The 16,515-nt window shown below is 35.6% G+C and overlaps 1 protein-coding gene across 4 annotated transcripts in view; it reads right to left on the bottom strand.

Annotated features, from left to right (window-relative positions):
- Positions 1 to 16,515, bottom strand: part of ARFGEF1 (ARF guanine nucleotide exchange factor 1) — a 157,232-nt gene that overhangs the window by 14,166 nt on the left and 126,551 nt on the right. For 3 of the 4 annotated variants that reach the window (XM_044780257.2, XM_070481146.1, XM_044780258.2), the window contains exons 24-33: positions 11,501 to 11,541; positions 11,237 to 11,406; positions 10,720 to 10,871; positions 10,409 to 10,581; positions 9,339 to 9,499; positions 8,279 to 8,409; positions 6,320 to 6,449; positions 5,244 to 5,379; positions 5,023 to 5,161; positions 3,255 to 3,327 (exon numbers count right to left, since the gene is read on the bottom strand). In XM_044780257.2, the coding sequence (XP_044636192.1) occupies positions 3,255 to 3,327; positions 5,023 to 5,161; positions 5,244 to 5,379; positions 6,320 to 6,449; positions 8,279 to 8,409; positions 9,339 to 9,499; positions 10,409 to 10,581; positions 10,720 to 10,871; positions 11,237 to 11,406; positions 11,501 to 11,541 (1,306 nt within the window). The remainder of the gene's footprint in view (positions 1 to 3,254; positions 3,328 to 5,022; positions 5,162 to 5,243; positions 5,380 to 6,319; positions 6,450 to 8,278; positions 8,410 to 9,338; positions 9,500 to 10,408; positions 10,582 to 10,719; positions 10,872 to 11,236; positions 11,407 to 11,500; positions 11,542 to 16,515) is intronic. The other variant, XR_011493169.1, reaches the window with a different exon arrangement.

Genomic DNA, 16,515 nt, shown 5'->3' with positions numbered 1-16,515 from the left:
CATAGTACTTTTCTGTGAAATCTAAGTTTTAGCCATTGACAACTAGTTAAGAAATTAAAAGTTGGGGGGTACAAATCAGATCACTGGGCACTAATTTGCTACCTCTGGCCTCCTGGGTTTAGAATTCAAGGATATTAGCGGGAGAACAGTAGAAATTTGAGTAAGGCCAGATTAGATAATAGTATTGTTTCAATGGTAATTTCCTGATTTTGTCAATTGCAGTGTGATTATGTAAGACATCTCTTTTTTTAAAGGGAAAAACACACTAAAAATTTAGGAATAAAAGGGCATCTTATTTTCAAATTAGTTTCAAAGCATTCAGAAAGATGTGTGAAGGTGAGGGAGTGAGAGAAAAAGAGAGAAGAAGGAAGTAATAAAGCAAACGTAGCAAAATGATAACATTTGGGGAAACTTGGTGTGATGGTTTTATGTATCAACTAGCCTAGACTCTAGTATCCAGTTACTCAATTAAACACTAATCCAAATGTTGCTGTGAAGGTATTTTGTAGATGTAGTGAACATTACAGTCAGTCGACTTTAAGTAAAGGAGATTATCCTCGATAACACGGGCAGAGCCTCATCCCACCAGCTGAAAGGCCTTAAGAGCAAGTGAAGTTTCCCTGAAGAAGGAGTTCTACCTGTGGACTGCAGCTGTGGCTCCAACCCAAGAGATTCCAGCCTGCCCACCTGCACTACAGGTTTCAAACTTGCCAGCCCCCACTATTGCATAAGCCAATTCCTTGAAATTCAAAATAAATCAAGAAAGATACATATATATATATATATACACATATAATACGCACACACACACATACCCATATATATGTATAGGCAGATACAGATATAACTATAGATTATCTCCTACTGGTTCCATTTCTCTGGTAGAACACTGACTGATACAGATCTCTGTACCATGAAATGGGGTGCTGCTATAGAACAAATACCTAAAAATGTCAAAGTGGCTTTGGAACTGGGTAATAGTAGAGGCTAGTGGAGTTTTGAGGCATATGATAGAAAAAGCCTAGACCACCTTGAAGAGATGGTTGGTAGAAACATAGACACTAAACACAATTCTGGTGAAGATTCAGAAGAAAGTGAAATGCATGGTAGAGAAAGCTTTTATAATCCTAAAGAATATAGACATGGTCATGAATAGAATGCTGATAGAAATATGAACATCAAAGGTGCTTCTGGAGAGATCGCAGAAGGACATCAGGAACATATTGGATACTAGAAGAAAGGTGATCCTTGTGATAAAGTAGCAAAAAACTTGGCTGAACTGTGTTGTACTATGGGTGGAAGGCAAACTTGTAAGTGATGAACTTAAACATTTAGCTGAGAAGATTTCCAAGCACAGTGTTGAAGGTGCGGCCTGATGTTCTCCTTGGTGCTTATAGAAAAATGTGAGAATAAAGAGGTGCGTTGAGGAAAGGACTGTTAAGCAGAAAGGAACTTGCACTTGATTTGGGAGGCTCTTGGCCTATTCAGCTTGCAAAAGATGCTAAAATTGGGAAATTGATTGTTATGAAAGCATGCTTTGGATGGCTGAATGCTGAAGAGATTAGATGTGTGACTAATGGATCCAGGCAAATTATCTCAGCAGAAGCTAGTAATAGAGATGGAGTTATCCAGGATGGATCTGTTGATTACCCTCTTATTTAACAGTATGAATTCTCCTGACATACACAAGAGAACCACAAGGATTTTGAGAATGACAGACCAGTAGACACACAGCCAGCCTGGAATGAACGGGACATAAATGGGATAAAATGAAGGAAGGCTGTCAGACTTCTGGGATTCTACAGGCAGGAAATGGGCTGACAGTGGTACCTGGCTGCAAAAATGTACTAACCTTTATTCAGAAGGCAGAGCTGCAGGCCCAGAGGGAGGAGCCATTGGCCTAGAGGGCAGGGCATCAAGCCACAGAAAATTATACTTAGGCCTTGAAATTTAATGGGATTTGACCTGCTGGGTTTCAAACTTGCTTAGGATCAGTGACTCTTTTATTCTTTCCAATTTCTCCATTTTGGAATGAGAATGTCTATCCTATGCTTGTCCCACCATTGTATTTTGCAAGCAGGTAATTTGTTTTCTAGGGTTCATAGGTCCACAGATGGAGAGGAATTTTGCCCCAGAATAGACCACATAATAAATGACTAAGATGATACTAAATGATACAGAATAGACACATACTAAATGATCTAAATGACTTGATGAAATTTGGGACGTCTGATATGATATTTAGATGAGATTTTTAGACTTAGTGCTGATGCTGCAATGCATTGAGACTTTTGGGGATGATTGGATGGGGTGAATATCTCTTGCCTGAAAGATGAACGTGAATTTTTGGGTACCAGAAGGTAAACTGTAGTGGGTTGAAAAGTGGCCTCAAAAAGGTATGTCCAGATCTTAACTTCTGGTCTTGTGAAGGTTACTTGGAAATAGGGTCTTTAAAGATGTAATTAAGGATCTTGAGACGAGATCATTCTGGATTTAGAGTAGACTCTAAATCCAATGACTAGTACCCTTCTAAGAGAAAGGAGAGGCAGATTTGACACACACAATATTTGACTTTACACAGCCATGTAAAGATGGAGGCAGAGACGGGAGTGATGTGTGTACAAGCCAAGGAATGCCAAAGGCTGCCAGCAGCCACTAGAAGCTGGACAAGGCAAAGAAGGATTCTCCCTTAAAGCCTTTGGAGGAATGTGGCCCTGCAGATGCCTTGATTTTGGACCTTTCACCTCCAGAAGTGTGAGAGAATACATTTCTGTTGTTTTAAACCACTAAGCTGATGGTAATTTGTTATGGCAGTCCCAGGAAACAAATATAATGGGTAGAAGGTATATTAGAATTCTTTATACTGTTTTTCTAACTTTTCTCTAAGGTCAAATTATATCAATATGAAGAGTTTGGATAAAATAAAATAACATCCAATAATATCTTCAGCTTGCCATGGAAATCCTTACATTATCTGGTACCTGTCTCTTACAACTTTTGAAATCATTTTACTCTATGTCTCAGACCATCTATAGTATAAAATAATTTAAAATATCTCCTTCATGGCACTTACAGAGACAAATTTTGGGCACCTGGGAAATTTGCCATCATGAAATTTAACCTCAGAATTCTGGATAATACATTCATGCCATCTTTTTAAAAGAGCTGGGCTCATAGAAAAGAATTTGGCCAATGGTAAAATTACTTATAAATAATTAATTAATTTAAAATATGCTTGCTTTATTAAAACTTACCAACTGTTTTTCACTCACGGGAGATGGAGGTGGGGGAGCAGTTTCTCCAGAAGTGGGACGCCAGGTCAAGAGCCTTTAAGACATCAAAATCACATCAATCACTGAAGTGTGAAACATGCCACATCCAACATGCATTGAAACAGGCACCAAAAGTCATAATAATATACCAAAAACAACACATTCCTTCTTTACCCACTGCTAAGAGCAATCTACTGGAAAAAATATAGTAAAAAGTGTAAAATATGTACTTCCAGAAAACAATTAACTAGCATTTAATATAATTAAAAGGGTACTCTGGTCATTAATTTTATGGTAAAAAAAAACCACTTCTGGAAAGCTCAAAAACTTTAAACTCATTTTTTCAAAGTATTAATGTTATTAAATATTTTCCAAAGTGAGATTGAAAAAAGTTTGAGACTTTTCAAAAAATTCATAGAACTCTTTAGATTCTATTGTTCAAAAAAATGTATAAAAATAAATGAGATAAAATTTGGCCCCCCAAAAAAAAAAATTTGGCCCAAAAGAAGCAGCTAACTTGCTACCCCTAGCGTAGGTGCTTGGGACAGAAAGACGATTAAGACCCAAGTTCTTGCTTCTGAGAAGTAGGAACTCCTGGGGAACAGGGCAGACAAAGGGTAAATACGTCCTTTCAGTTCAATATGGAAAGAACTCTGGTACAGATATTTTCTATTAAGAGATACTTATTAGATGATCTTTAAGATCATATATATTATCTGAGTATGTAATTCAATAAATTAAAACAGAAGCAGTTCTTAAGAAAAAAGAATGTTCAGCTAGACTGGTTTTTGTAAAGACTTTATAGGGACAGCAGCCGGGCAAGCATTCATATTATCTTGGACATGAAGCAACAGATAAACTGACAAAAAGGAATCACTTGTCAGTTACATTGTTCCAACAAAATGTGCACCAAAAAATAAGAAAAATTGTCCAATTATTGTAAATAGGCCAAAGGGATGACCGTGTGTCCTTTTAGTGTAGTTCTACTTAGAGACTGCTTTCCTAGGGGTGTGTTTCTTCTGTCTGAATTCCTATTTCCTACTGATTAAGACATTTACAAAGGGATCATATGGGGGCAAACATATTTAACTCATGTTAAGAAAAAGTTTGATGCTTAAAAATCTGGAATAATTCTTAATTTTCATATAAAGTTTTGTGCCAGTGCATACACATATGTTTATGTAAGATTTAAAACATCTTATTACCGAGATTTAAAAATCACAGCTCTAAGGTAAAACTTTGTGTAGGTCAGAGAGGCCCCAAGGTTGAGCTGGGAAGTAATAATCCAGGTGCTACCAAGCATCGTTTAGTGAGACTGTCTTACTTTCCCCAACGTTAAAAACTCCCCTACAATTCAACTCTAAACTTATTCCTTTTAAAAGATGACAACTGTAAAATATACTATCTGTAAATAAATTTTCCTTAGATTACTAAATCTACAGTAACTGAAATATATGTTGACATTTTTTTTTCAATTCAAAACCGCTGCTTAGTTGAATCTGGATAAATAAAACCTTATAAAATTGTTTCATTATAGTCCAAATTTTTGATCAGACTAAAGGTTTGGTTTATAAGAAATTTAATTCATGTATTTGTTATGGCTTATAGTTTGATTTGTAATAAATATGAATTCATGGAACACTAAGATATTTTTAAAAGGATTTCCACTAGGAGAAATCACTAGTTACTATCAAATCTTTTATGTCCATCATTCAGTATATAAATATAAAGTTGTACAAAATCTTCTTACGCATGTGGGATTGTGGTTTTGAAGATATCCAGTGTGCAGTTACAAGTTTTATCCCAGATTTCTAGGGTAAACTTTTCACCATTCAGAATGACAACATTCTCCAAGCAGTTTGTACCAGATCGTGCTAACTGCTCATTGTCTAGAAAAGAAAAGAATAATTCATTTAGATATTACCAGGGCCATATTTAGCACTTTGTGTCACTTACCCGGTACAGACTTACCTTGCTGCACACACCAGTATAGCTGGGCAAAAATATCATCCAAAAGTACATCACTGAGTACTTCTAAATACTGGGTGAACACATCACAGATTGCATAAAGTGCATGATTACAAGTTGTTGTCATCCATTCAGCTTTCTAGGGTAAAAAAAAGTCATTAAATGAAGGTCAGACCATTTATCAGCTACTAGAATTAAAAAAGAAATATATTTTCATATTTAAAATGTAAGCCTGTCCATGTTCCTTTCAGACCACTAATTCCCTCTAGAATATTACATTCACCTCAACTTAATATCTGATATCTATTTCTCATCATTATCTCATAACCATCTATGTACAAAATAATTTAACTACTTTCTGCATTATTTGTTTTGATTATAAAAACCTATCACTGCATTGTCCTGCTATTAATATTGTGACTTTTGAAACAATATGCATGAAGACCAACAGCTGGACTTGCTCCAGAATATCTAAGAACATGAAAGAGAAATAAAGAAGAATGAAATGAGAAGAATTTATCCAAGTGGGGTTAGCATAGGTTTAAAAATAAAACTGACTTATATCAAGGTAGGATTACCTGAACACACCATAAAAGGCAAAAAGAGCCATATAAAACAAGTGTAAGTAATTTCTTTATTTTTCTCAAATCCATAAAGGACTAATCTGGACTGAGAGTATTCCTCTGGAGCTTGGTGCTAGTGCATACACGTATGTCTACTTAAGATGATGTTTTAAGTAAGAGTCTACTTATAGATTTAAAAACTGCAGATCTAAAGTAAAACTTCAGGCAGGTAAGAGAGCTCCCAAAGTTTGCATTTAATACATCTATATGGGATAAAACAAACCTGAAGTTCTGTCCATACACTTACTGAAATGTATCCTATAACTCATTTGTAGTAAAAGACATTGAAATAAATAAATAAAATTTTACTATGTATTCTTTATTCAATTCAGAATTAAGAATTCACATATGAATACTAAATAAAATGTATTAGGGAAAACATTAATATTTATATTACTATTAAAATATTAACCTTTTAACTTGACTATGTTAAATGAAAATTTTATCTTCTCTTACCTCTGTCTGCTGTTCTGGCAATTTCATGTTGTCAAAGATTCTGAAAACAATTCTAAATAAATCCTGCCACCAATGTTTTTCATAGGTGTGGCCATAAGTTTTCATTATTTCAAACATCACTGTTAAACCTCTAAAATGATAAAACATAATTAGGAAAGCTATAATACAAAAAAAATCCTGCCACGTCAGAATCCCCCTCCTAAAATAATTTTCATAGTTCACAAAGCTACTGAAAACAAAGTTTAAAACTGGTTTTAAATTAACACATGATACAGTTATAAGAAATTTAAGTTGCAAAACAGGTTTCTTTAGCATGCATCATTTAGGAAAAAAACTCTCAAGACCTTGACCTTAAAATTTCTTCTTTATTTTACTTCTCCTCCACTCTCACCCCATCATTTCAACATTTTAAATTTGTAAATGGAATTAGAGATTGAGAAAGATCATAATTTGGGTGATTATTAACTTTGTGGCACTGCGTCCAAGGAAGAAAGCATATCGATAGCAGTCTAAGAACAAATAAAAATTATATTTTGGAAAATCTTTTTCAAAGAGCTATAGGGGTTTTTGGCTAACACTATAATTGTTCATATAATATCCTCAAACAAAAAGATTTATAAAACTAATCCACTAAAACATTCATGTGGGCAGGGGTCTGTGTCTGTCTGTTTCCTGCTGTATCTCAGAGAGCAGCACTTGCCACTTGGGAGGCACACAGTAAGTACTTGTTTAACGAATAAACTGTTTAGTATCACATTGACTATCTTTTGAATAAGTAGTAAAGCTAAAACTCAAAATTGCCTTCTTGATTTCTTATCTTTCTTGAAATAATAATACCTTCATGTAACCAATAAAAAGCTGAATCTTTTCTCTATGTGTTACTTTCTTCTAGCAAAATATAGGTGTCCTTCAATTCAGAAAAAGTTTTTATTTCCAAAAGTCTGACGGTAAGCCAGAATAAAATTTTCCTTGAAAGGCTCCACAGGGACTGTTACACAGTCTAGCTCATCTGCTGCTAGTACACTGCATGCCTCGTGCAGGCCTGGTACACAGTAGGTTTGAAACAAATATTTGTTAAATGAACGTGCAAAATAACATTACAGTAGTTCAATAGACAAAGTTCACTCATTTTTCCCTCTCCTCCACTAACTAGAACATGTATTTTCTCTTCTCTTTAACAAGTAGAACTCATTCATAACCTGAACATGGGATACGGTAAGAAGCAAGGTAGCGTCGTCCCAGACAAGGATAGCCTAAGTAAGAGGCTAGGAAAGCAGATAGGTCCTTTGTCAAATAGATTTCTACAAATAAATAAGAGCAGGGAGGGAGTGCTGAGTTTACATGACTTGTCGGTCATGACATGTCACCTGCTCCACTGAGGTTGCTGGACATGTGAAAGTTGTACATCTAAATAATATAGATTTACATGAATTGGGGGCTATTTTGAATTTTATCAAGTTCCTAACACATCCACTGAAAAAAAAGATCCTCAATGCCTAAATGCAAAATAAAATATACATAATGTTCTCGTAATTACTAAATTCTATGACAAATTCCCAAGGTTTGAGTCCTATTTTGTATTATTTATCTATTTCACAAAAATTTCTGTTATAACAAATAACACAATAAAAATGAAAAGTTTCTGAAGACATAAATCAAACTCAACCTTGGCTGGGGGTGGGTGAGATTCTGGCACAGGTGAGGAAGGAGAGATTTATTCTTTCATTACATTTCTATCAGTTTGTTACAAATCTGTACTACTTTTTCTGATTTAAAAAAATCCAATAAAGCTAACTCTTTACAAAATTGACTATATATGTTAAAAATCTGTCTAATAATTGTTAATTTGATAAAACACGATTTATGGCCTTTATCAAACTTGTGTTCACATAAGAAAAGTTAATTTGATTAAAGTCAAAATAAACCTTTCAAATTTTAATTCCAAATACTGATTGTTACCTGGTTCTTACATCTAATTTGCATCTATTGATGATACAGGATAACTCAAAGAGAATTGGGAACCATCCTCTCACCCACACCCTGTCTTCAGGTGCCACATTCATATCATCACTTGTGTATTCCTTGAAAGCCTTCAAGAGGAAAGGTAGGTTTATTAAATGCAAAACATAGTACTTGTACATTAAGCATATTATTTCTCCAAAAATCTTTTAAATGCTTTACAAATCAAAAGTGATAAACAATTTATAAAAAAAAAAATAGAGATTATAATTGCCTATAAAGAGCACTGGACTAGAACCCAAAGTTGGTTTCAGCTTCAACTGTCACCAGCTTTCTGCAATATTAGTTAGGTTAAATCAGGTTTCCGTTTACATCATTTAAATGGTTATGACACCATGCAGCCACATTAACCACACTGGGGAGGTGTGAAGGTCAAATGAATTGATGTATATAAAAGTACTAAACACTCACTCCATAGGTCCATGCCAGCATGTAGTAAAAATCTTATTACCAAATCTGTGATGCATCACTTCTCCTTATGATGGTTACAAAGACAGATTCAGATACGCAAGCTGAAGTTGACAGCCAGGTTGCCAATTCAATCTTTTACTTCAGTACCTAAGCCTACACTCATCCAAAGACAGTCAACTTCAGTGCTGCAGAGCACCACAGACAAGAAACAGTGTAGGGTAACGGCTACAAGCAAAGGCTTGTGTTCAAACCCTAGGTGTCCTTTACTAGCCTGTAACCATGGGCACATTGTTTTAACTTCTTTGTGCCTCAGATTCCTTATCTGTTTGGGGATATAAATTTCCTATCCTATAAAGTTGGTATGAAGATTAAACAACTTAATACGTGTGAAACGATCAGAAAAATAGCCAACACTGTCAATAAATGCTAGGTATCATTACTAAGCATTTTAACTCAGATCAAGCTCAGATAATTTTTGGGTTTACTGAAAAATAAATGCTTCATATATCCCCTCAATTCCCAAATAAACTTAGATCTCAGACTAGAAATAAATACTTAGTAAGATCTTGTTTATTAAATGATGCTATACCTGCGGTCTATCAGACACATATTTTGCACAATGGCGAATAAGTCGAATGGCTTCCATACTTGTGTCTGGGAAAGCTGCATTGCACGCAAATTCAGACAAACACTTCACTGCATCCTGGAAAGAATCAATGGTCGCTGGAAAGTGTTTTTCAAACACAAGGGCTAAAAGGGAGGAAAATATATCAAAATAATTATAATTTTTCAATTATTCTTAATTATATCAAAAATACACAACCTCTAGATGTAATGCATACTTCTTAAAGGTTAAGAGTTTTGAGGTCCAACAGACATGAGTTCTAGTCTGTCTCTACCACTTACTTGACACTTCCTGAGTAGTGGGGAGAGGGGAACAGGTCTTTGTCTTGTTTGTACTATAAACCCAGCATGAATACAGTGAAGTGGTATACAGTAGATACTGAAACAACAGTTTCTGAGTGAATATACAAAATTACATTTAATCCCCTTGTATCTCAGCATCTTAATCCATAATGGGGATAATAATACCCACAGGATTGTTAATAAGCACTAAATAAAATGTAAGGGAAGTACTTAGAACAATATTTAATTCAAGCAAGCAATCAATAAATGATAGCTATGATGATGTCATTATTCTTGATGTTGATGATGGTCATCATCTTTAACCTTAACTTACATTTTTAGTATTCCATTTTCCCTTACAGTCAAAGGAGGCTGTGTAGTGTGGTGGTCAAAAACAAAGGGTTTGCCTTAAGACTCCCTGGCGTTTAATCTCAACTCCATCACTCACTAGTTCTGTGCCTTTAGGCAAATTAGTTAACCTCACTGAGGCTGAGTTTCCTAATCTATTTAAGAAAAAGGAATAATAAAGATACTTATCTCATAGAGTCTGTTGTGAACATTGAAGAAAACAGATACATTCCATAAATGTTAACTATAATACACTAATACCATTATTTACTCTGCTTCTGTAGGCAAAACTTGGTAAACATAAAGACAATAGGCCCATAATCTTATGCCTAAATTATCTTCTAAACACATTACAGTTTTTTTGTTTTTTGTTTTTAACACGAACATAGCTAAAAGAATACTCACTGACAATGTGCCCTGTTGTCTGAAACGCAAGTTCCACTATGCTTTCATCTTGATCAGATGCAGCTAGATGAAACACAGAGAAAATGTTCTTCCATCCAGACCGAATGTTAGCAGCTTGAGAATTAACCATCTGTGCTATACACCGTACAACCATATCTCGAATTGTTGGAGACCTAAAATATTAATATAATTGCTTAGATACCTATACAGATTAAAGTCATCAGTTTTTTTCCCTTCTTCTGTTTTTTCCCCCTGCTTTGGAAACTAATAAGGAACTTTTCTGATACTAAGCAATTCAACAAATCTAATACCTGTTTCGTTTCATTATATGTTCAAAAGGTCTTAAGAAATCCTTCTGGAATCTGAAATTAGCAAGCTCCCCTTTCTCTAAGAACTTCATTGACAGTTGCCTCAAGGAGTCTACTGCAAAAATAGCTACATCTTCATTAGGATTACAGCCAACCTGTAATGGCAACAGAAATGTAGGGCGCTTAATGTCAGCAGTAAAAATCTGTAATTCTTTATTTTTGTTTTAGGAAAAGTATATAATTAACAGCATAAATAGGTAAATCTTGATTCTCCATAAAGGCACTAGGTGTGCTAACAATATTTCTTAATAAAAAAAATGTATTTTAACTAAATTCTTAAAACCTAGAGCAATCATTTCTAAAAAGAAAGACAGGATTCAAAGGATTTTCTAAATTTAATTTAAAAAGTAATGAAAAATTGCTTTGAAAAGGAAAAAAGTCTCAATTAGATTATGAGAAGGAAATTTTAAACAACAAAAAGTATTACAAATGTAAGCAAATTCTAAAATTATTCAAATACCTTATTAAAATGATCTCCAATAACTTCCCAAATTCGAGACCACTGCAATCTTATTCTTCCCATGTTGTAATATGATATTTCTACTATTTTTTGTAGACTAAACATCCTTGGATGTGTAGTGGAAAGTAATTCATCCATAGACACAGCACAGAGCCAACGGACAAAATCCACTATAATATAAATAGATTCATATTTTTTAAGCTTAACTTTCAAGTCGTTTGAACAAAAAGCCAGTTTATAAGTGGAATAAATGTATATACTTACCAATAGCATTTCCATCTAGCCTTGTAGACCCTGTAAATATTCTAAAAGAAAAAGCATAATTCAAAAATTTATAAAGTCTCACTTCTGTTACATCAATTCAAACATAAGTGGCCTAGGGTACTAGCTACCTTTATCTGTTTAAGGGAAAAAAAAGTCAGGTAGTCAAATGAATACATTTTTATCATACAGTTTAGCAACAAGTAGAGTTTGGATGTTCTCCCCTCTTCCTTTGCATTCAATAATATATTAGAGTAAGAATATATTGTTGTAATTTTATTAGTAAGTTTACAAACACCAGATACATACTTATGAAACTCTAAGAATAAGAAAAATATTATTTGTAAAACTAATAATTGGCACACTATAAAGCAGATTTTTCCTATCTACTAGCATTAATCACGTTCTTAAAATGAAAAATTCTGCTTTATTTTTACAATTAATGTACATTTGATTAGGAAGTTCATTTACATTAAATTACAAGTGATTAAACTGAACCTTGCAAATAATCTCCAACAGTTTAACCAAGAAGTGGCTGAACGACTTTTCTTAGGGCATTCAAGTGCTGAGAGTTAAGCCGTGCTGTCTAGCTTTGCCCGGCCTTCTTCACTGAGCTCTTTTTCAGTGTTTCAGAAGTTTCACAAAAGGTTTCAGCATAAACATTATTAGTCCTCTTTTTTTTAAAGTCTGCATTTTTTACCCGTGTTCTAGGTTTGTAACCAAGGGTTTGATGTGACTTCCAGGATGAATCAATATCTCTTAATTCAAAATGTACACCATAGCATTTGCATCGTAAAAAAGAAAGCTTAAAGGCAGGAGCAGGTCAAAGATTAAACCTAGAAATAAAAATAATCTTACACAGAAAAATGAAATATAATGATGTCACCTGAAATTTATATGTCATAAACCAATGTTACCGGAAAACAAAAAATAAACAACAAAAAATAAAAGTAATCATAGTAACAGTAACAGCTACCAACAATCACAGTATTCTAAGTGCTTAATATACATCTCCTCATTTAATAATCACTAATAGCCTGTGAAGTACATACAGGCACACCTCGAAGACACTGCAGGTTTGGTTCCAGACCACCAGAATAAAGTAATTATCACAATAACTTTGAGTGACATGAATTTTTTGGTTTCCCAGTGCATATTAAAGTTATGTTTACACTATTCTGTAGTTTATTAAGTGTGCAATAGTATTATATCTTAAAAACACAATGCATATACCTTAATTAATAAACATTTCATTGCTAAAAATTGCTAACCATCATCTGAGCCTTCAGCAAGTTGTAGTCTTGCTGCTGGTGGAGGGCCTTGCCTTGATTTTGATGGCTGCTGACGGATTAGAGTGGTGATTGCTGTAGGCTGGGGTGGCTATGGCAATTTCTTTTTTTTTTTTTTTAAATATTTTATTTTTCCTTTTTCTCTCCAAAGCCCCCTGGTACACAGTCATGTATTTTTAGTTATGGGTCCTTCTAGTTGTGGCATGCAGGACGCTACCTCAGCATGGTTTGATGAGCAGTGCCATGTCTGTGCCCAGGATTTGAACTGGTGAAACCCTGGGCCGAGTGAACTTAACCACTCCGCCATGGGGCCGGCCCCTGGCAATTTCCTAAAACAAGAAAACAATGAAGTTTGCAGCATGGATTGACTCTTCCTTTCATGAATGATTTCTTTGTAGCATGCGATGATGTTTGACAGCATTTTACCCACAGTAGAACTTCTTTCAAAATTGGAGTCAGTTCTTTCAATCTCTGCTGCTGCTTTATCAACTACATTTATGTAATATTCTAAATCTTTTTTTGTCATTTCAACAATCTTCACAGCATCTTCAGCAGGAGTAGTTTCCATCTCAAGAAACCACTTTCTTTGCTCATCCATAAGAAGCAACTCCTCATCCGTTAAAATTTTATCATGAGTTTGTAGCAATTCAGTCACATCTTCAGGCTCCAATTCTAATTCTAGTTCTTTTGTTATTGCTACATCTGCAGTTACTCCCCCCACTGAAGTCTTGAACGCCTCAAAGTCATCCATCAGGGTTGGAATCAACTTCTTCCAAACTCCTGTTAATGCTGGTATTTTGACTTCTTCCCATGAATCATGAATGTTCTTAATGGCATCTAGAATGGTGAATCCTTTCCAGAAAGTTTTCGATTTACTTTGCCCAGGTCCATCAGAGGAATCACTATCTATGGCAGCTATAGCCTTACAAAATGTATTTCTTAAATAAGACTTGAAAGTCGAAACTACTTCTTGATCCATGGGCTGCAGAATGATGTTCTGTTAGCAGGCATGAAAACATTAATCTCGCTGTACCTCTCCATCAGAGCTCTTGGGAGACCAGGTGTACTGTTAAAGAGTAGTAATATTTTGAAAGGAATCTTTTTCTCTGAGGAGCATGTCTCAACAGTGGGCTTAAAATGTTCAGTAGGGCCGGCCCGGTGGCGCAGCAGTTAAGTGCGCATGTTCCACTTCGGCGGGCCGGGGTTCGCAGGTTTGGATCCCAGGTGTAGACATGGCACCACATGGCAAGCTATGCTGTGGTAGGCGTCCCACATATAAAGTAGAGGAAGATGGGCACGGATGTTAGCTCAGGGCCAGTCTTCCTCAGAAACAAAAAAGAAAAAAGAGGAGGATTAGCAAATGTTAGCTCAGGGCTAATCTTCCTCAGGGGGAAAAAAAATTTCAGTAAACCATGTTGTAAACAGATGTGCTGTCATCCAAGCTGTGTTGTTCCATTTATAGAGCACAGGCAGAACAGACATTGTCATTCTTAAGGATCCTACGATTTCTGGAACGGTAAACGAGCACTGGCTTCAACTTAAAGTCAGCAGCTGCACTGAGCCCCTAACAACAGAGTCAGCCTGTCCTTTGAAGCATTGAAACCAGGCACTGACTTCTCCTTTCTAGCTATGAAAGTCCTAGATGGCATCTTCTTCCAATAGGAGGCTGTTTCATCTACACTGAAAATCTGTTATTTAGTGTAGCCCCTTTCATCAATCATCTTAGCTAGATGTTCTAGATAACCTTCTGCAGCTTCTACACCAGCACCTAGTGCTTCCCCTTGCACCTTCACATTATGGAGACGGCTTCTTTCCTTAAACCTCATGAACCAACCTCTGCTGGCTTCAGACTTTTCTTCTGCAGCTTCCTCACCTCTCTCAGCCTTCACAGAATTGAAGAGAGTTAGGGCTTTGTTCTGGATTAGGCTTTGGCTTAAGGGAACATTGTGGCTGGTTTGATCTTCTATCTAGACCACTAAAACTCTCTCCATATCAGCAATAAGGCTGTTTCACTTTCTCATCATTCATGTGCTCACTGGAGTAGCACTTTTAATTTCCTTCAAGAACTTTTCCTTTTCATTCACAACTTGGCTAATTGTTTGGAACCAGAGGCCTAACTTTCAGCTTTTCTTGGCTTTCGACGTGCCTTTCTCACTAAGTTTAATCATTTCTAGCTTTTGATTTAAAGTGAGAGACATGGGACTCTTCCTTTCACTTGAACACTTAAAGGCTGCTGTAGGGTTACTACTTGGCCTAATTTCTTTCTTTCTTTTTTTTTAAAGATTGGCCCTGAGCTAACATCTGTCACCAATCTTTTTGTTTCTTCTCCCCAAAACCCCCCAGTACATAGTTATACATTCTAATTGTAGGTCCTTCTAGTTCTGCCATGTGGGAAGCCACCTCAGCATGCCTTGATGAATGGTGGTAGGTCTGTGCCCAGGATCCAAATCAGTGAAACCCTGGGCCACCGAAGCAGAATGTATGAACTTAACCACTTGGCCAGGGGGTCAGCTCCAACTGGCCTAATTTCAATACTGTTGTGTCTCAGGGAATAAGGAGGCTGGAGGAGAGGGAGAGAGATGGGGGAACAGCTGGTGGGTGAGCAGTCAGAACACACATAACATTTATTGATTAAATTCGCTGTCTCATATGGGTGCGGCTGGTGGTGATCCCAAAACAATGACAACAGTAACATCAAAGATCACTGTAACAAATATAATGATAATGAAAAATTTGGAAATATTGCGCGAATTATGAAAATGTGACACAGAGACACAAAGTGAGGAAATGCTGTTGGAAAAATGGCGCCAACAGACTTGCTCGACACAGGGCTGTCACAAACCTTCAATTTGTAAAATACGTAATTATCTGTGAAGCTCAATAAAGCAATGCACAATAAAATGGGGTATGTCTATACTATTATACTCCCAATTTTATAAACATGAAACTGAAACACAAAGATATTTAATAACTTCTTCAAAGTCACAGAACTAGTAAGTGCTAGAGCCAAGCTTCAAACCAAGACCGGCAGACTCCAGATTCCACCCTCTTAATCACTTCACTACACTGTCCCACACTTACCAAAGCAAAACATAATTTCAACACTTAAAACATATTTTAGTTTTTTCTTACTACCACAATCTAAATGTTCTGAGTATATTATGATTTTCTTAACCTCACTGCCCTTGAATGTCTGTCAGTGTGTCCTGGCAATAAGTAACAAAAACGACAGGAAAAACAGCTTAAAAATTGACAACATGGTAACTCAGAATCTGATCTGCTGAAAGACTATCTGGAGATTTTCTATACTGCTCTTGTCAGTAGAACAAAACGACAATTCAAAGATCTGGCTGAAAACACAATCTGGGGGAAAAAATAATAATGGTAAGACCCCCTTTAATCCAGTGGTTAGACTGGATCCAGAAATTAAACATATACTATGCCTACAAAACTCTCAAATAAACAAAAACGAAAATTGGTAGACTACGCATTACAAATGCCATTAACTGATTTCTCAAAACTAGAGGTATTTTCATGAGAGGTATGGATATTTAAAAAGCCACACCCTGAACAGAGGTGAAACTAATAATACAGGAGAAACAACAGGAAAAGGAACAAAAGAAACAACAAAATTTTTTTTTAACTGAAAAGCAAATGGCACAGAGTAAAACGGGTAAAGAAGAGATGGAGATTATATACAAATATAGCGGAAAACAGCAAGAAATTCTC

The sequence above is a fragment of the Equus asinus genome, chromosome 12, assembly GCF_041296235.1.
Source record: "Equus asinus isolate D_3611 breed Donkey chromosome 12, EquAss-T2T_v2, whole genome shotgun sequence".
Taxonomy (NCBI): domain Eukaryota; kingdom Metazoa; phylum Chordata; class Mammalia; order Perissodactyla; family Equidae; genus Equus; species Equus asinus.
The sequence above is the reverse complement of the archived record's forward strand: the minus strand, read 5'-3'. Positions and strand labels throughout refer to the sequence as shown.